This window comes from Hordeum vulgare, chromosome 7H (genome assembly GCF_904849725.1).
Source record: "Hordeum vulgare subsp. vulgare chromosome 7H, MorexV3_pseudomolecules_assembly, whole genome shotgun sequence".
Classification (NCBI taxonomy): domain Eukaryota; kingdom Viridiplantae; phylum Streptophyta; class Magnoliopsida; order Poales; family Poaceae; genus Hordeum; species Hordeum vulgare.
In genome coordinates this window covers 4,175,144-4,195,473 of record NC_058524.1, presented here as the reverse complement: position 1 = coordinate 4,195,473, position 20,330 = coordinate 4,175,144, and the positions used below count along the sequence as shown (strand labels likewise).

At 46.0% G+C, this 20,330-nt stretch overlaps 3 protein-coding genes across 4 annotated transcripts; all 3 read left to right on the top strand.

The window, feature by feature from the left end:
- Positions 1-2,440: 2,440 nt before the first annotated feature.
- Positions 2,441-8,971, top strand: LOC123412241. 2 transcript variants are annotated; one of them, XM_045105188.1, is made up of 11 exons: positions 2,441-2,600; positions 2,713-3,036; positions 3,150-3,248; positions 3,344-3,543; positions 3,911-4,092; positions 4,180-4,285; positions 4,369-4,658; positions 5,201-5,572; positions 6,178-6,262; positions 6,468-7,946; positions 8,424-8,971. In XM_045105188.1, exons 2-11 carry the CDS (start codon positions 3,017-3,019, stop codon positions 8,591-8,593), a joined length of 3,003 nt encoding a protein of 1,000 aa, XP_044961123.1. In that variant the 5' UTR covers positions 2,441-2,600; positions 2,713-3,016; the 3' UTR covers positions 8,594-8,971. The 2 variants fall into 2 exon arrangements, with proteins under 2 accessions (XP_044961123.1, XP_044961122.1); XM_045105187.1 differs by lacking the exon at positions 2,441-2,600 and having other exon boundaries at positions 2,939-3,036; positions 3,147-3,248.
- An 814-nt stretch (positions 8,972-9,785) lies between these two features.
- LOC123407369 (putative septum site-determining protein minD homolog, chloroplastic) lies at positions 9,786-11,825 on the top strand. The gene is made up of 2 exons (XM_045100484.1): positions 9,786-10,391; positions 11,138-11,825. The coding sequence occupies exons 1-2, from the start codon at positions 9,893-9,895 to the stop codon at positions 11,572-11,574; spliced, it is 936 nt and encodes a 311-aa protein (XP_044956419.1). The 5' UTR covers positions 9,786-9,892; the 3' UTR covers positions 11,575-11,825.
- A 2,963-nt stretch (positions 11,826-14,788) lies between these two features.
- On the top strand, positions 14,789-16,597 carry LOC123409874 (putative F-box protein At5g42430). Its single transcript, XM_045102741.1, has 2 exons — positions 14,789-15,063; positions 15,164-16,597. The coding sequence occupies exons 1-2, from the start codon at positions 14,938-14,940 to the stop codon at positions 16,331-16,333; spliced, it is 1,296 nt and encodes a 431-aa protein (XP_044958676.1). The 5' UTR covers positions 14,789-14,937; the 3' UTR covers positions 16,334-16,597.
- The last annotated feature ends 3,733 nt before the right edge of the window (positions 16,598-20,330 follow it).

Below are 20,330 nucleotides of genomic sequence, written 5' to 3'. Positions count from 1 at the left end.
CACTTAAGGTTCGATGACGCTAGGGTTATAGGGAATTGTTATACAAGGTTACTGAAAGTTGTTCGGAGTCCCGGATGAGATCCCGGACGTCACGAGGAGCTCCGGAATGGTCCAGAGGTAAAGATTGATATATAGGACGGATGGTTTCGGACACTGGAAGTGTTTCGGGCGTCACTGGTAACGTACCGGGACCACCGGGACCACCGGAGGTGGCCCCGGGGGACCACCGAAGGGGGGAAACGACCCCGGGAGATAAGGTGGGCCAAGTGGGGGTGGGAACCATCCCCTAGATGGGCTGGTGCGCCTCCCCACTCAGCCCAATGCGCAGGGGAGAGAAAAAGGGGGGGGGGCAAACCCTAAGCCAGGTGGGCCTAAGGCCCACCAGTTGGTGCGCCACCCCCCTCCTCCCCCTCTGGCCGCCGCACCTCCCATCTGGGGGGGCTACCGCACCCCCTAGGGTGGGAACCCTAGGGGTGGCACCCCCTCTCCCCTCCCCCTATATATATCGGGCACTTTTGGCCATTGAGACACACAGTTTTTCCTCTCTCTCGGCGCAGCCCTACTCCTCTTCCTCCTCCTCTCTGACGGTGCTTGGCGAAGCCCTGCCGGGAGACCTCGTCTCTCCATCGACACCACGCCGTCGTGTTGCTGGACTTCTTCCCCAACCTCTCCCTCCTCCTTGCTGGATCAAGGTGCGGGAGACGTCACCGGGCTGCACGTGTGTTGAACGCGGAGGTGCCGTAGTTCGGCACTAGATCGGAATCACTACGAGTACGACTCCATCAACCGCGTTCTAGCAACGCTTCCGCTTAGCAATCTTCAAAGGTATGAATATGCTCTTACCCCTCTCTCGTTGCTGGTCTCTCCATAGGAAGATCTGAATATGCGTAGGAGAATTTTGAATTTATGGTACGTTACCCAACAACAAGTACCAATCGGAGTCGCGAGACGGAGATTGGTTACAAGTGATGAACTAGGGTTTGGAGATGAGATGTTGCTGATGAAGATGTTGATGGTGACGAGTCCCCTCCGATGAGAGGAGTGTTGGTGATGACGATGGCGACGATTTCCCCCTTCGGGAGGGAAGTTTCCCCGGCAGGATCGTCCTGCCGGAGCTCTAGATTGGTTCTGCTCAAGTTCCGCCTCGTGGCGACGACGAATCCACGAAAAAGCTCCTCCCTGATTTTTTTCTGGACGAAACCCTTCATATAGCAGAAGAGGGGGGCCAGTGGGCCAGCAGGTTGCCCACAAGCCCTCATGGCGCGACCTGGGGGGGTGGCCGCGCCGTACAGGCTTGTGGCCAACCCCTGGCGCCCCTTTGGCACTTCTTCGGCCCAGTATTTTTGATAAATCAGGAAAAAAATCCTCGTTGATTTTTACGGCGTTTGGAGTTGCGCAGAATAGGTATCTCAACTTTGCTCCACTTTCAGGTCAGAATTCCAGTTGTCGACATTCTCCCTCTTCATGTAAACCTTGCAAAATAAGAGAGAAAAGGCATAAGAATTGTACCGTGAAGTGAAATAACAGCCAAAGAAGCGATAAATATCAACATGTAAACATGATGCAAAATGGACGTATCAACTCCCCCAAGCTTAGACCTCGCTTGTCCTCAAGCGAAAGCCTAGCTCGATAAATATGTCCACATGTTTAGGGAGAGAGGTGTCGACAAAACAAGATACGAACATGCATGCATCATGATCAAGATCAGAACAACAATACCAACATATAATCTCTCATGCTAAAGTGATAATTCCTTCACAAAGTAAAGCATGGATCAAGAACCTTACCGAGAAGTAACAACCGATAGCCTTTAGTCATTGAAGCAATTGCAATTTATCACAACATCAGAAAGAGTCAAATAAGAGCTTGTAAAGAAAATCCACATACTCAATCATTCTTTCGTTCTCTACAATTGCTACAACTCACGTGGTACTCATGAGATCAAAGTTTGAGCTGGACACAGAGAAAGATAGGGGCTTACAGTTTTGCCTCCCAACTGCTTACCTCAAGGGTAATGTCAACAATAATAATTCATGAATGCCTACCTCCAAGTTGACATGGGCTGGCTTGATGGGTGGGACCCGCCAGCCGCCCCTACGGCCTTTAACTGTTCAAACCCTACCGTCGGGTCGATGGTGGTAGGGTATAATACCCTACCGCCACGGAACTCGACGGTAGGACTACTAGTAGGGGCGAGCATGCCGTTAAGGATGCTAACGTGAATAAGTTCCTTACCACCACGGGCCTCGGCGGTAGGCAGTTATACCCTACCTTCATCCACACTCACGGTATCTTACTTAACTTTTTCAAAAGGGCCAAAATAGTGAAATTGCCCACCAGGGAACGAGTGGAGAATAAGCGGAGTGTGGAGGGGTGAAACGCGAAATGTGCCGCTCCCTTCTCCAAAATGTTTTCTCTCACCTGTTAGCTTCCTTCCCCTCTCTCTCTCTCTCTTCCTCACCATCATCGCTCCCCGTCCGATCTCCCTCTCCCGAGCCCGGCCAATCGGAGCAGCCGAATCCACCCATCCCCGCGCCCCCGCCGCCGTCCCCGACTCAGGCGACCGCCTCCGGCCGCGGATCCCCGACCAGCCAGCCCAGGTACGCAGGGCCCTGTCCCCCCCGCCCGCCCGCGGCCCTAGCTCCGTCAGATTCGCCCGCGATTGTTCCCCTCTGACGCCGGCTTCGTTCTCCCTTCTGATTCCCTCTGCAGGAGGAAGGCGGCCGCGCGCGCGGGGTTCTCGGGGGTCTACGGGGCGCGGGGCCACGCCCGATTCGTTCGCCTCGCCCCCGGCGCAGGAGGGAGCGAGGGGGAGCTGCTTCCCGGTGCGCGGCGTGAGATGAGCTAGGTTTCGTTCGCCCTAGGAAGAAGGCGGCGGCGGCGGCGGCCGCGGTTTGAGCCCGACGAGCGCCTCCCTCCCTCCCGCCCCGGTTAATTACATGATACTGCTGCTACTACTGTTAGACATTTTTTAGCGTAGCCTACCTAGAGGTATTGCTGTTGCTGTTGCTGCGCGATGAGCTCCGAGGCCCCTAAGTGAGTACTCATCATTGTGCCCTGCGTTGTCTGTTGCTGCTTCTGTGCTAGAGACCCCCTTCATCTGATTCGCCGCCGCGATTGCGTGTTTGTCTGTCTGTCTGTGCCAGCAGGAAAATGAGGATGGTCTACTCGAGGGAGTTCCTGATCTCGATCGGCGAGTCCGGCCGCTGCAAGAACCTGCCCCCCGGCGTCAACCTGTCGCTCCTCAAGTACCGCCTCTCACTTTGCCTCCCGTGTGTATGTTTGTGTGTGTGTGAACGATTTATTCAGGTGGTGACAACCGTTTATCTCTGTCTGCGAGCAGTGAGCTGCAGGAGGCGTCGTCGGTGGCGTACGAGAGGACCAACAGGGGTCAGTACACGACGCCCCTGGGAAGATCCGACGGGTCCGGGGGTTACACTTACTCGTCGCGTGGCGGGAGCTCTGGTGGAAGGTGGGATACTCGCTCGACGGGGTCGAGTGACCGAGAAGGAGACTTGCCTGATCGCGAGTCGCTCACGCAGGGTAAGCACGCGTTCTTTTTGGGCAAGTGTTTGCTGTCAGTACTTCTTACTTTCCTTTTAGCTCTGGGAGCATGGAAAGATTAGCTAATAGTTGTTACGTTGGCCTTTTCGATATGACCACTCTGTTGGTGAAATGATGTTTTGTTGCGTATCAGGAGCTTGTTACTTTACGTCTCAAAAAGGAAACCTGCAAGTTTGTGCCCATGTCGCTAATAATAGTAAACAGATGAAGCCAATTAATTACATGCTCATACTGTTTATTAGTTAGCTATACTAATTTTCTCTCCCGTGCATCCTAATTTCCGCACTTATTAGACATGTCAACTGCATTCTTCTTATCTGCTGTGGAATTCTTTTTATGTCTGTAGATAGGCATAATGGAACCCAAAACAAACGCACTTGGCAAAAAGTAGAACATGATGGCCTGCTGGGAAGCGGTGGATTCCCTAGACCTTCAGGATATGCAGGGCCGCTGGCGGCCAAGGATCGTGGGAATGCGCCTCAGCCAAACAGGACAGCGGAGCGCTATCAGCCACCACGCCCTTACAAGGTCTGAGCTTGCACGCGTGTCTCCATCTTTCTTTATATTGTAGATCAACTACAATTGTTTAGTGAATACATTACACACCAATGACAGGCTGGACCTCTTTCACGAAAAGATGTTGACTCAATGAATGATGAAACATTTGGGTCTTTTGAATGCTCAAATGATGATAGAGCAGAAGAAGAAAAGAAACGAAGGGGTCAGTGTTTATTACTGCCACATATAATGTATGTTGTTTCTGCTATAGTCATCTACAATATCTGATGCTGCCCTTCTGTGCAGCATCATTTGAATTGATGAGGAAAGAGCAACATAAATCATTGCAAGAAAAGAAGAGTGGTCCTGGTGATGATATCATGACAATGTTACAGAATTCTACTGAAAACTTAGGTTCCGCAACTAACAGTGGGAAGCCAGATGGAATAGTGCCCTCAGTTTATCAAGATACCACTAAAACATCTTCAGTTCTACCAGTTCCTGCAGCGAGGCCACTTGTCCCGCCTGGTTTCTCAAATGCAGTTGTGGAGAAAAAGGTTCAGTCCAAGACGTCCAACATTGCACTTGAACCAAAGGTGCACAGCTTGACATTGTTTCAGTAATATAGTTAGATGCCAGCAAATTCATGCAATTATCATCTAAGTACCAGCTCTGTACCATGTACTCCCTCTGTCCCAAAATAAGTGTCGCTGACTTAGTGTTACATTTGTACTAACTTAGTACTAAATTTTCGACACTTATTTTGGGACGGAGGGAGTAGTTGCTACCAAAACATAGTTTACTGAACCATCACATCTTCTCTGTGATCAAAATCGGTCTAAAAAATCTATTTACTGTTGCTGACAGTTTTTACTCATGTCTCATGGGTTCATCTCTTTCATATCTTTTACTGACACGAGTGTGTAACACCAGGTGAAAAACAGTTACTTTATAGTTTATGATACTCATGCACTATGAGATATTGTTCTGATTTCCGCAATTACTAGATCAATTGTTCATCAATATAAAGGGAATAGCACTCTTGGGATTCTAGTTGCCATCTCTGTAGCAAAACATGTTAACAATATACTATCTGCCAAGGCCATACTGTTCCTCAATTGTGTTTGCTCTTTTTTAGGCTCACATTCCAGCTGGAGAGGATAAATTACCAACTATTGTGCAATTTAGTAGCCAAGTAGAGGGAAACCAGTCAGCAACAGACATCACTGCAAGCAACAAAAAGGAGAAGGGCATTTCTGACAACATTGGTGTACATCAAAAGCACACACTTCCATCTGGAGGTGTTAGCTCTTCAACTGAATTGTTTTCCAAAATTCTGAAAGGAACTGAAGATTGGGAGGCTGATGCAATGGATAAGTACTCCATTGAGAAACAAGGCATGTCAAAAAATGGTGGTTCAGTTGTGAAGGACAATTCAATATCAATCTTGGAAGAGTTCTTTGGCAACGCATTGTCAAAAGGTGGTGGCACTTTACCGACATATGTTGAGGTAATATGCCAACAAATCCTTGTTTTGGTGTATTCACTCTTCATTTCTGACATGTGCGGTTGTCTTGTGTGTATTTGGTCATCTCTGTATATAAGCATTAGATACTCCTGTATTACTAATTTAAGACCATTTTGCACGGTTATGACCTGTGATATGGACCAACCTTATCTTCTGAATGTAAATGTTCTGTTGGCTGAATTTGCACCTCTGCAATTTTTTTATGACGGTTTTATGCTGTTCATGTCATCATCATATAATGGCAATAGGTCTTGCTCAAATATGATATATTTTCGTGTGCCAATTCAATGATTTTGTATCAAATTATGATAGTCATCTACATGTAGTCTTGAACGTTGATAGCTGATGGTGATATAAACTTCTTAGACCTTTTACTTCTTTAGATGGCATCATAACCATAGCTTAACCTGTTATCCGCTCGTGCTTAAAAGTAGCATTTGGAGGTCACAGTGCAGAAGTGAAAATATTCCTGGTTATTGCCACGTTGCTGCAAGGTTCTCCAGTAAGAAGGAAGCTACAATTTTGTTGGGGATTCAGATATCTATTAACTGCCGTGTGTTTATTCTGTCTCCGCCGTCTTTTTTCAGAGTCAACAGCTGAATACGGGTGCTGATATGATGCCCTCTTCCGTACCAGAATCATCCAAATTTGCTCGCTGGTTTCGTAATGAAGGTAATCCTGTTTCATAATTGTGTCATATGCTATGTGTCAGTCAATAGAAATAGAATAGTCATGCCACAAAAATTTCCTAACAGAAGTTATTTTTATACATATCCCTCTTTCCAGTACGCAAAGTAAATTTAGGTTAAAAGACATGTTTACACTTTTCCTTTTATTAAGGCTTGTCTGATGATTTTTGTATTTGTATATCCTGTAGATCCAAAACCTTCAGAGGACTTGCCATCAAAGAGCCTGCTCTCCATGATTGTGAACAATGACAAACCAGGCCCACAAAACATAGCTCCTGGCCCAACTTTGTCTGATGGTGCTATTCAGAATTTATCATCAAAATTAACTACCGATAAAGTCGATGCTTCATCAAGGCTACTACCATTTCCATCTCCCGCACCTCCTGGTGGTATCCAGGAACAGTACAGCCATCCTGGTATCCCAGAGCCAGCTCCAGTTATGATGACATGTGAGGATCTTGAGCAGGCGATGCTGGCACAGGTTGCTAGCAATAGCAGTTCTACTCAGAAGAGTGCTGTACAGAGGCATCAGGCTGTTTTGGATGAGCCAGCCGGCAAGCAGAAAGTAGCTGTAGACAATCATGCATCACATCATCTTCTTTCATTATTACAGAAGGGAACAAATAGCAAGGGATCATCTCCGTTTGGTTTCCACATAGGATCAACTGATGTAGCACAAAGTTCTAATGTAAATGCCATGACCAACGGTGGGATATATGGAACTGTTCCGACTAACAAAACTGAAACTGTTCCGACTAACAAAACTGAAACTGTTCCTGCTTCAGGGAAGAGCGGGACCTTGGAAGCATTATTCGGGGCAGCATTTATGAATGAGCTCCATTCCAAGGATGCACCAGTTTCTATTCGGGGATCTGCATCTAGTCATGAAGGATACTACCCTGGTGAAGAGGCTCTGCCCTTCAACAGCAATGAAGGTGGAGATCCTTTTAAAGAACCAAGAACTGGAATAGAGTACAGGAATACATCATTCAGTGGTCCAAGTCAGGGTACTAGCTTTGACAAGAATGGCTTGGAAATTAATCTGCCTGAGGAAGACAGTTTGTTTACAATGAGTGACTCTTTTGGTGTTCGAAAGCCTGATGTGCTGCAGTCACTGAGATCCGGTAGGGTGGACGTGCAATTACCGCAGAAGGCAGTTGATGATCTTAACTACAAGCTTCAAGGCCTTGTGTCTGGTGATGTAGAACCTGTTCAAGTACTTGGTCCTGATGCTCTGGGGTCTCGTTCCCACGAACAGCGTTATCAGGTTGAGTCTCAGAATCTTTACCATCTTCTACAGGGCGGTAGGCAACCTGCACTGGCTCCTCGTCCGATGGTGGATCATGTTGGTAATAGGAGTCAGCAAGCCCCATTTGACATGCCACAAGTGATACGACATGATCCCCGACGTTCTTTCCCACCTAATATGAATCCTATGCAACACACACTAAATGCTCCAGGGGCCCCTCATGTAGATCCTGCTGCCCATCATCTTATGCTGCAGCGCATGAGTGGAAGTTTTCCAGCAGAAGGCTTGCCAAGAGGTGTTCTGCCATCTCAGCCTGTGCATCAGGCGGCTGGTTATAGACCTGAGATGAACAATGTAAATAATTTCCATATGCACCCTCGCCAGCCCAGCTATGGAGACTTTGGGTTGATGCCGCCAGGTAAGAGTCTGTACAAGTTCATTTTGTACTTTGTGTTTACTTGCAGTTTATTCCGTTACTGTTTGGTTTGTTTCAAAGTTTTGATGGCAGAGAGGCTCTGGCCTGCTGTTGGTGTCTAGACAAGAACGATTTGTTTACTACCAAAATCTGACATCTCTTACTACATCCCACAAAATCCATTCATTCAAGTTGTTCCTGAAATTTTACCAATCTGAATTGGTTGATTGGAGTTGAATTCTGCATCTTTTTGGTGGTTATGATCTTTCGTCGGAACTTCATTTAATGCTAAAACATGAAAAGAAAATGAGTTATTCTCAAAGCTAAAGGTAGTTTACTATCTCCTAGTTTCTCCCTGATTGCAGGAAAATGGTTCTTGTTTTCCAGTTTGAATTATCAGACACTAAATTTATTATGATCCAAACCGTTTAATTTTATGCTGAATTTACTATGATCCAACCCTGCTTTCTCCTTATTTAGGTCCATCGGGTCCAGAGGTGCGAGGCAACCACCCAGACGCCTTTGAGAGGTTGATGCAGATGGAGCTGACAGCCAGATCAAAGCAGATGCACCCAGCCATGGCCGGCCCTGTACCCGGTGGAGGCGGCATGTATGGGCCCGAGCTCGACCTGAACCTGAGATACAGATGAAGAAGGGCTCTGTTGTAGCTGTTGTCGCCATACCCTATCACCCAAACAAACCACCATGTTCTGTGTCCATGGACGAACTTGCGTTAGCGTTTGCGGTTGCTACAAGATAAGATAGCTCGTCGAGGGAGGAAGTTTCGCTGGTGCTGGTGTGTGCCATGTATGTAGTACTTTGTGTCTGAAATGGTTAGATGGGTTGCTGATGCCTGATGATCTGGTGAGGAGGGAGGGATGGAGGAGGATACATTGGGTGCTGTCATTGTAGCAGCCACAGCTGTACCTGTGTGTGTCTGTTTCTGTGTCTGACTATTTGTTTTTCATTTTTGTATAAATACTAAAAAAAAGGTACCAGATTAACAATAACATATTTGCATTTGGTCCCCCTGATGCTTCAGTTTTTTTTTTGAAAAAAAAATACAATTCATACCAGCTGGTGCAAAAGGATGTGATACCAAGTGAAAGTTCAACAAACAAAAAGATACATGGATGATGGTCATCCTTGCACAATATCTTTTTTTTAACACAATACAGCCGCAAGTGTTCATATACACGCGCATACGCTTATCTCTATGAACGCACACTTAACCCCTATGAACACCTTCGAAAGACTGAGACAACATGTCATCTTGATATTTATGAAGTCATCGTGGGTGTCTCATCATTGATGAAAACATCTCCTCTCATTCAAAGTGTATCGTCGAAAATCCTGAAATAATGCAAGCACCAGAATTTGAACCCTGTTGGACTGGGGATAGCATTGTCTCTCTGACCATGAAACCACATGTTGATTTGCATAATATTTAACCCCTATGAACACTTGACGACATGTCATCTTAAGATTTATGAAGTCATCGTGGGTGTCTCATCATTGATGAAAACGTCTCCTCTCATTGAAAATGTATCGTTGAAAATCTTGAAATAATGCAAGCACCAGGATTTGAACCCTGTTGGGCTGGGCATTGTCCCTGTTGATTTGCATAATATTTATTTAGCTCAACAAAGTTGGGATAAAATTCTTGCTGAAATTTGTGACATGAATTTAAGTTTATCATTACAAAATGATAATTTATACATTGGTCAATCTTAGAGAAGAGAATTTCAGCTGAACAAAGAGAAAAAAAGCAGTGCCATTCTTTTCTTTTGTGTTTTGTGAGGGGTAAAATGGACATTTTTGGTAGTCTGAACCCTTGTGAAGCAGTGGCACTGTGTAGGAGTGTAGTGTGGTTTCTCTTTCAGCCATGGTCGCAGCCGCCACCTCGTGAGATCCTCCCGACCGAAACCCTAGCCGCCGCACGCACGCCAATGGCGGCGTTCGCGCCGCGGCTCCTCCTGCCGCCCCGTCCACCCGGGCCCACTCCGGCGCGGGCCTCCGCGCGGCACAACGGCGGTGGGCGCACGGCGCCGGAGCTGTCGGGCCCGACGCCGCGGGTGGTGGTGGTGACCTCGGGCAAGGGCGGCGTGGGGAAGACCACCACCACGGCCAACCTGGCGGCCTCCCTGGCGCGGCTGGGGCTCCCCGTGGTGGCGGTGGACGCCGACGCGGGCCTCCGGAACCTGGACCTGCTGCTGGGGCTGGAGAACCGGGTGAACCTGACCGCCGCCGACGTGCTCGCCGGGGACTGCCGCCTCGACCAGGCCCTCATCCGCCACCGCTCCCTCCGGGGCCTCCACCTGCTCTGCCTCTCCAAGCCCCGCTCCAAGCTGCCCCTCGCCTTCGGCTCCAAGACCCTCACCTGGGTCGCCGACGCCCTCCGTCGATCCCCCGACCCGCCCGCATTCATCCTCATCGACTGCCCCGCAGGTCCGGCCGCTTTCTCCTCGCGCGAATTCCGCATTCACAAAGAATCAATTTTTCAATTAGTTCAGGTCTTATTAGTATGATGATTCTGTCATGTATCCACCATATTCTTAGTGTAGCCAATCGATTATTCATTTACTCGTTTGATTATACCGTGGTACCAATCACTCTTATGAAATGGACAGCGTCATGTAACAGCTAGTATGGTGAATTGTCAGTGTTGTTTGCCCCTTGATTTGCTTGAGGAATGCAGCTACTGCTGTCTGTTTGTTTTAAGAATAGCCTGATAAATGGCTCAAATCTAAGTCCCTAGATTATAAGGGTTTCAGAGCAAGGGCTTGTTCTGAATCTCTGGTTGTTTCATGATGCTAGTGCGCACTTAGCCGGTATGGTGATGGTATCTGGATTGTCAGATTTGAGCCACTTATCGGGCTATTCTTGGAACACTGTATCTTAGTTTTGCATTTTCTTACAGCTGTTTTCAAGCAGCATTATTCAAGTTTCACTGCTTGAACTTCTCATATACCGCCGTTTTAACAACTGCCTGGTGGCTAGTAGTGTCATGTATCAGTAATGTAGCAGTGAACGTTTGCATGATTCTGTATAATTTGCATCATCATCAGTAACAACAGTTCTACAAGAGTAGTTTGATTGCCAGCCTCTGTAGTATGCATTCAACCCTACCTGTTTCATGCAGTTGCCTGAAACGCGCACCTTCATGCTGCCTAACTTGTTTTTTCCCCCTGTAGGTGTTGATGCCGGGTTCGTCACAGCCATCGCCCCTGCCGAAGAGGCAGTGCTTGTCACCACTCCCGACATCACGGCTCTCCGTGATGCAGACCGCGTTGCGGGGCTGTTGGAATGCGACGGAATCAAGGACATCAAGATTATCGTGAACAGAGTGCGGCCAGACCTAGTCAGGGGGGAGGACATGATGTCAGCACTCGACGTGCAAGAAATGCTTGGGTTACCTCTGCTAGGTGTGGTGCCAGAAGATTCAGAGGTGATCCGCAGCACGAACCGGGGCGTGCCGCTGGTCTTGACAGATCCACCCACGCCCGCGGGCCTCGCCCTGGAGCAGGCAACGTGGCGGCTGGTGGAGCGGGACGCGATGACGGCCGTCATGGTCGAGGAGCAGGAGCGGCCCAAGAAGAAGGGTGGCTTCTTCTCCTTCTTCGGCGGGTAATGAAACCTGAGCTGAGCTGAGCTGACTCGTCGGATAAATCTTCTTCGGCATGGTGTGTATAGAGCTAGCTGCAATTCGGAGCTGCTTAGTCGTTTTTCGGTTTGTTTTGCTCTTGTTTTTCCTAGCGTAGCACGATTCATTCGGTGTGCTTGATTCCACGGAGAGGCAGGCAGTCTTTTCTTTGTTCTTCCGAATTTGCGATGAACATTAGCAGAGTACATGTATGTAGTTTTGCGATTGATTGCTTCTTACTGTTGCTGTCATGTTGTTAGTTCATCTTGTTGTTCATGCCTTAATGTTGATTGTTGAACTGAGATGGAGAGGAGATGGAAAAGAAGAGGAACAGAGAAAATTGGCCAGGGGCATTGCTCCTTTTTATCAAACCCAGGAACGCACCCATGACAAGCCATGAGGGCAATATTTCTTTATTCCTTTTTCGTGGCATTTGTTTGAAATGTTTAGTTCTACTTTTAGGTTTTAAAACAGTAACTAAAAGTGAATAGAGAACTCCACGACATTCGAAATACCAAGTTCTTGCATCAAGGGCAAATTTGTTGCATTCTAAAAAATAAACATCATGGTGCATCAGGGCGTGCAACAATTTAGGAATTTAGGACAGTGGAATCGAACCTAAACCGAACTGAGCCATCTAGTTATTTGGGCCTTTTCTCAGACAAAATACCAATTAGTTAACTGACTACGGTCCAGACGAGTGAGACCTGTCGATTCGTCGTCGTCTGGATCGACCTCTCATTCTCTCTCTCTCTCTCGCCAAGGGTGAAAGCAGGCTGCAGCCCGCCACCATTCCCATTCATCTACACCATGAGCATCCTACTCCCCTCTTTGAGCTAGACCGCTTCTCTCCACAATGGCGGTGTCCCGATCCAGGGGTCTCTCACCATGTCGGTTCCTGGCCTGGTGGGCCGGGTTGAGGATCATTATGTTAGTTCGGCCACTTGGTCGATCCATGACGCTCTACGAAAAAGCTGCAGAAGTCTTGATGATCGAAACAAGGACTCCGTATCCGTGAAGGACTCCTAATCATCGACATAACTGATTAAGACTCTTGAAATACTAGGCCTTCGGTATCTTATATAAGTTGGGGTCAGGCTAGTTGATAAAGGACAATCTACATCTCATCAGAAAATCAAGTTAGTTAACATGTATTCACACTGCAATGCAATATCACGCAAGCAATACATAGTGTTTTATGTCTTCGGATAAATCATGTGTGGCTATTACCATCGTCTCAAGAAGCCTAGTTTAGGATCCCCTACCTTGAGATCAACCGGATTTAGCTCCGACAATGATGACCATGCAGATCCTGCTAGGTGATCGTTGCGGTTCGATGGGATTTCATAGCAACCATCTTGTGAAGGGGGAGGAAGCGCGCATGCCGAGCCTGAGCATGTCACCATCATTCATCGTGTAGGGCTTAACATCTAACGGCGACAAGGGCATGGTGCAGTGGGAGGTAGGTGGTGACGTGGTCCTCCGAGGTCGCTCGAGAACGACTCCAAAGTCAGACGCGAGTCCCAAATGGATAAAAAAAATAGACACCCGGATAAAAATACTCCTATTGGTCGCTTTTCTTTCAGGTTAGTGGTGGTCTCTTATTGGATGGTAGGGTTTCTCCACTCTTTCCCCTACTTGTATGCATCTGTATCTAATTGTCCGAACCAAAAAGGCTCTCCAATGTGGATGCTAAGAAGCGGTTCCACACGATCCATTGCAACATCAATGCTCGCCATGAAAAATTCGGCCAACTTTTATTTGTTCGTTTTGTTGCATTCGGTGATGAAACATGTTGAATTGTTTGTCATGCAAAATTTGTCGTTAAATTGTTTGTCATGCAAAATTTATCGTTAAAGTGTTTGGCGAACAATGCCGTTTATTTCTTATTTTTTCAATGAAGTACAATCGAAGTCGTCATATACACCAGCACACTCATCCTATGTGCACACCCTACCCCTACAAACATCTTCGATAGATAGATGACCGACCCATCATCTTAAGATAGACAAAGTCGTCACATACATCTTTGTAGTTGACGGGAACGCCCGTACATCACCGAAAGACCTGAAATAAATCAAGAAAAATGCGAGCATCAATGTCAAGTCTGAGACTTAAACTCTGATGAAACCCTAACCATCCAACCACATGTTGATTCACCCGTTGATTTGTTGTTAAAGGTTGCAAATGGACCAAAATAAATAGTTTAAAAAAAGAAAAGGTGGACGGGCAGGAAATTTTGAAGAGAAGACACATGGTAGTTGTCATCCTGTTAGAGAATCTCTAGCAGGCCTCTTATCCCGCGGACCTTTGGGGTGTTTTTTTCTCAATTTGGCACATATATATCATATTACATAGAAATATGAAATCAATGTAGATTAAAATCTGAATATTACAATACAATAATCATCCAAATTACAATAATTATTCAAATCTAATAATTGAGTTTGTAATTCAATACAAGAATTATTTTGAATACAACAATAATACAAATCACACATGAATTAAACTAAATGAATGTAAAAATAAAAGGTTTTTTTGCTGCCTATGCCTTTGTCAATTGTGTTCAATGAGATCGTGTTGAAGCTGGTGGTGTGTGTTTGAGTCTTTAACTTCCCGGTATGAACGTAAATCGTTCGATGAATGTAACTTGAAGGGACAGAAAACGACTCACCGGTGGATTCGGGGTGAGCGGCGATTCGACGGTGGCCGATTTGGGGTGGCTGCGACCCGGGGGCAGCTCGGTGCGGCGGATCCAGCGCCGACGAAGCGACGTGGTGGACCCGGGTCTGTAGTGGCCCGGTCGTGTGTTTTCGCCGATGAATATGGCCAGAATTGAAGGCGACAGACGGACGGCGACGACAACGGGTGGCTGAGGAATGGTGGAGGACCACGCGCGGCGGCTAAAACGTCTCTCCCACCAACTGTTTCCCATGATACGATGAAATGACGGGGCAAGGGAAAACCTGTGTTTTCACGATGGCATCGATGCGTGTGGGGCACAATTTATCGCCCCTTAAATTTTTTTAAGGGACGGAACCGTTTAAGGTGTCTGTCGGAGACGTTCGTGCAAAACTGTAAATTAATTATTTTATAGTTCAGCTTGATATAAGGTGTTTGTGAGAGATACTCTTAAGGTAGTTTACTGGAAAAAAAAAACTTTTCCAGATATGCGGACGGTTATTTCGGCAGAATTCTGGAAGAATCGTAAAGGTCATCGTGGAACACCACTGCGGCCGCCGCTCTTGCCCTTCCGGCTACCAAACCCTAGCGAGAGCTCCGTCGAGCTTCGGACCATTTTCCCACGACGGCCTCGAGGCGCTGATCCACAAGCCCACGAGGAGCAGCGCGATGCCGCCAGGGGGAGTAGAAGCAAGCAAGCGTGGCCGCACGGGGAAGGAGCAGAGCCACCCGCCGGCGATCCGGCGCCGCGACGAGTCCCGTCCCGCGCCGCCGTTCCCCGCCATGGATTCTCAGGTCTGCTCCATACCTCTTCCCCCAACCAATCTTTCTTGGGTCAATGGAAGGGAATCGATCGGGAGCCTAATCAATCTTTCTTGGGCCCCCTCGTCAATAGAAGCAGAGGAAGAAAAGGAAGCAGAGGCAGCCGGCGTCGGAGGTGGTGAGCATCCCCGAGGGCCCCCTCGTCGAGATCCTGTCACGGCTGCCCTACCGCTCGCTCTGCCGCTTCAAGTGCGTCTCCAAGCAGTGGCGCCAGCTCTGCTCCGACCCCGAAATCATCAAGAGGGCGCCGCAGACCCTCGCCGGATTCTTCCACAACCACCTGGTCGGCCACCTCTGCTTTGACAACCTGTCCGGCGGACGCCCGCTGGTCGACGCTTCGCTCCCTTTCCTCCGTGAGAGCTACCGGAAAATCAAGCTCGAGCAATGCTCCACCAGCCTCCTCCTCTGCAAATGCTGGGAATCGGAATCCGATGACGAGTTCGATTTCGTCGTGTGCAATCCGATGACCGAGCAGTGGACCGTGCTGCCTCCTATAGAATGGCCGGGCGAAGAAGACGAGGACGACGGCGACCCCGAATGTTTCGAGCTGAGGTATCCCTTCCTGGTTTTCGACCCGGCCGTCCCGTCTCGTTTCGTGGTGTTTGCGCCGCTCATCGAGACGGACGATGTTCTCGCGATATACTCATGGGAAACCGGACAATGGACCCCGAGCAGCGGGTGGGAAAACGAAGAGTTTCGTGCCGTCGTTCCGGAATGCGCCGTCTTCATGAATGGCATGATGCATTTCCTGCATTTTTTTATCGTCGAGCCATTGATAGCCGTACTGGACATTGAGGGGGAGCTTTGCCGGAAAATTGCTGCCCCAGATGGATTTGTAGGAGCCACACCTGGTTATGCTTCGGTGGGGTGCTCTCATGGACTCCTCCATGCTTGGTATATGGATCCTCGTTACTACGAGCTCTCTGTGTGGGTGCTCAAGGATTATGCTACCGAAGAGTGGACCCTAAAGCATACCGTCAATGTTCCGGAACTCTTTGAAGAAACGAAATCCGACCAAGACGAGGAATATTCTGACCAAGAGGAGCATGGGACCCATAAGTATGATGTGTTTGCAATTCATCCGGAACACAATGTGATTTTCCTTACTAATTGGAGGGAGGTGAATTTGTCGTACGATATGGACAGCGGGCAAGTGCATCCTATGTGCACTTCTGGAGATTTCCTCGGCGGTCTACCTTTTATTCCCTGCTTTGCGGATTTTGGGGATTTGGCTCTCCGATGATCACTGAAAAGTCGGCGTTTCCGTCATGTCTTTGGTGGGGCACTAGTTGCCTTTTGTAGAACCCACTCTTCTAGTCCTGTGGCACTGGTTTGGATATGTCTTCCTAGCATTCCAAATTATGCTCTGCGGGCGCCGCCGTTTTGTGGCGTCAAACAATGTTGGTTAATGGTAGAGATTTTGAAAGTGACAAGAGATCCAATGGGTAATGCTTAATTAGGTGTATGTATTACTTAGTCACCTAAATATATTTGCTTTTATGCTGCACTTGTTACCGTGATCACTTGTTATGTCGTCTGAATGTGAGCTTACGTTATCTACGTTTAGAAGTAGTTACATTTTGTGCTCTGTATTTCCATTTCTGTCAAGCAAATAGATCTTCAATATGACTTGCTATCCATCTATGCCAAATATCTACGATGCCCTGTGTTTTGCGACGGTAACAGAATGTTGCTGATGGTCTCTTTCAATGCTGCATATGCAGAGTGTAATGAGATGTTAAGTGTCATTTATGAAACAGATTAAACAGTATGCAGCTTACCAGATCTAGTGAACATAATTATTACTTTATTTTGTTGAATGGAACTAAGCACTGTTAAGTTTGCTGTGTGTTTCTAATTTCCTGTTTTGAACATTTTTTTGCCGGGATCGAACTTTTGATTGAGCCTCCATCTAACCATGACCATTCTGACAAAACCGATCAATTTCTAGGCTGTTCTGAAACCAAGCCTATTTCTGAAGTTTCATCAGATTTTCTTGATCATGTTGTAGCTCACATAATATATTTTTCTTGGTAATTACCAAGCATTTTGAACCTTCTATTGAGTGCAAATTTAAATTGTTATACATATGTTTTGGCATACAAGTCTCTTTCCCGAGACCACTAAAATCAAGTGGGTAAATAAACAATCAAAGCTATACCTAGTTTAGACATGAATTCTGAATCATGCATTGTTGTAGTACTTGCTAGTTTGTTAGTAGAATCTCAACATTTACCATAATTACCACATCAGTTAAGTTATGTCAGTCCTACACTAAGTTGTGCTGATCGTTCTACACTAAGAACATTGTTAATAATATAGCCAATTGATGCCTATATTATGTTGTCACATCATCTATTGCCAACCTTATAGCCGACCAGTACAATAGTTGAATACAAATATATAGGACATGGAGTTTTTAATCCCGAGCTCATATGCTCCCTCATAAACAGTAAAATCGAAAAAAAAATAGTGAAAACATTCAATTTTTTTTGATTTTTTTTATAAACTTTGACAAATGTTTTGTATGCTTACAAAATTTCAGCTCGAAATAACATTCGTGGAAGTCGTGACGAAAAAACAAAATCGCTGCTCTAAAAATGTTAGTTTTGGATATATTTTGGACAGTTGATTTTTTTTCCGCTGCGACTTCCATAAATGTTGTTTCGTACTGAATTTTGGTACGTATGTAAAATATTTGTCAAAGTTTATCATAAAAAGATTTCAGAATTTTTTGAACTATTTTACTAATTTGTTTCAATTTTACTGTTCACGCATTTGTGCTAGGGAGTAGAATAGGACTTTCCAAATATATACTGCTTTGTTGACATATGTCCCACATCACTCTCTCACATAGTATCTAGAAGTATGTGGTGCAGCCGGCAGTTAATTAGCCTGTTTCTCTTCTTTTTTTTAACTATGCAAGTATAATAGAGCTGAGTCAGCTGGTTATAAAAAATAAAGTAGTATATTTTTGTTTAGTTAGAGAAAAGAAAAGAGGAGAGAGAATGTAAGCGGACTTTTAGCTAAGAGCCAACTCTAGCACGTGCTTTTAGACACTTTACGAAAGTGGAAGGTGAGCCAACTCTAGCACGTGCTTTTGGTAAGATCGGCTCGAAAATCGCAAGTGGATGAGGCATTTCAAGGCGGATTTGACTGTTGAGCAATGCACCTTCATCATAGAATTACTTGCAAACAGTTCAACTTGAGGCCAACATCCCATAACCCTTCACTTGTCGAGGCCGGTGTTGGAAGTCATCAAACACCTAGTACATAGTCACAGACGTCATCGTATTCAGTACACCTTTCCATCAATGCTTTAAAACCTTCAATCGCAGCCGTCATGACATTCCCCATCTCCATCAATGTCTTGGCAATCTTGACTTAGACATGTCCCATGACCCTGACAAGAAAGCGAAGCTTCGCGTCGAGCCCTCTTTAAGCCATGCTGGCTGATAATATGAGTGCGCGCTCTCTATCTACATATCCAAGGATGACATACGCCAATCCGTATAAATCTCTGACGAGGAAGACCGAAACTCGTCAACGGCCAGATCGGGTAAGACCGAAACTCGTCAATGGCCAGATGGAAGAATTCGACATCCGGCAGAAAGACGCTATGGTGGAACGAAACTACATATATTGCGGTCCAAACGTACTATGCAATCAAATGGTAGAATCCATGTGTCCTTCGTGCACTTCTTGTCGCCATAGACGTATGTGTATCTTGCTTCTGTCCCAGCGAAGGATTGATATATCTAGGTGGAACGTCTTCACAGAAACTTAACGAAAAGAATAGTACTTGCTTCCATCCTTCTTAGTCTGTATATAAATTTTGTTCGAAGTTAAAGTATCTTTACTTTGATCAAAATTATAGGAAAGAATATCGACATTAACAATGCCAAATCAACATTGTTAGATTCATTATGAAATGGTAATTTCATAGTATATATACTTGGCATTGTAAATAGTGACATTTTTAATATGAATTTGGTCAAACTTTGCTAGTTTGTCTTGACACAAATATAATACGTGAAGAAAAAAGGACCAGAGGGAGTACAACTGTTGATAGAGATAAGACTTGATAACAGGTGGGTCCAAGGACATATCAGGCAAATCTCTCTGTCAACACGTACAGTAACATTTTTATGATGCACTTAGCAGAACGATGACACATTTAACTAGCGTGAATGATACTGCTGATGATAAAGACCACAGATGTAGATATTAAATAACCCAAGGGTCAGTTCCTCTTTATTTTCCTAATAATGCTCCGCGATGGTGTAAACCAAAGGCACAGGGATAATGGAAGCCAGCGACCACTTCAGAACCTTGCAAAACTTCTCCAGAAATCCAACTTGTGCCCTTCAAAAGGAAAAAAAAGAAGACGAGCAGCATTAGTTTATCTGTATGACAGAAAAGTACTACTCCCTCCATCTCACTTTATAAGTCCGACACGTATACCTAGGTCGTCAATTTGACCAACTTAATAATAAACATATATTACAAAAAATATATCATTAAAAACTTTAAATGTTTTATTTTTTAATAATATAACTTTTATATTAGACAATATATTTTATATAAGTTAAATTGACGACATAAGTACACGTGCATGCCTTATAAACTGTGACGGAGGTAGTATTGTAATACAAATAAGAAACTTGAAAAGAACATTTCACGTACTTAAATTTTTCGTAAGTCTTCTCCAGGCGTTCAAGTGTGGCAGCAGTCTCAAGCACCATCTTGCGAGCAGCGTCTTCACGTGAAGAACCTCCCTGATTCATCAACCCACCAATGAGTGAAAACCAATATTAGGACTTAGGAGCCAAAACTGTTAAACCCATATTTCTTTTCCAGTTGTTCTTACAAAATCTTTGAGATGGTAGAAAACAAACACGCTCGACTTCAAAATATAAACAACAAAACATATTTTCAAATCACGTTCCTAGAGATTGGACATATGACAATAAGCAGTTTGGGAGGCTTGACGGAGGGGTAGCATCGCCGGAATGTTCCAAAATGCTAGGGTCCATCACTTAATCTCGTCTGCCTGACCACTTGCCGTCGCTGCCTGTGTTTGGGGAGAAGGAGTACACAAGGAAGAACTCTTTTCCTTATGAGCTAATGTGTGGTAAATTCAGTTTGGGAAAAGGAGTAGGTGTGGATTCTATGGCTGGCCCCTCGCTTGAACTCATGGCTATGCAGTAAGCGCTTCAAGGTTGGACCCATCGAATTTT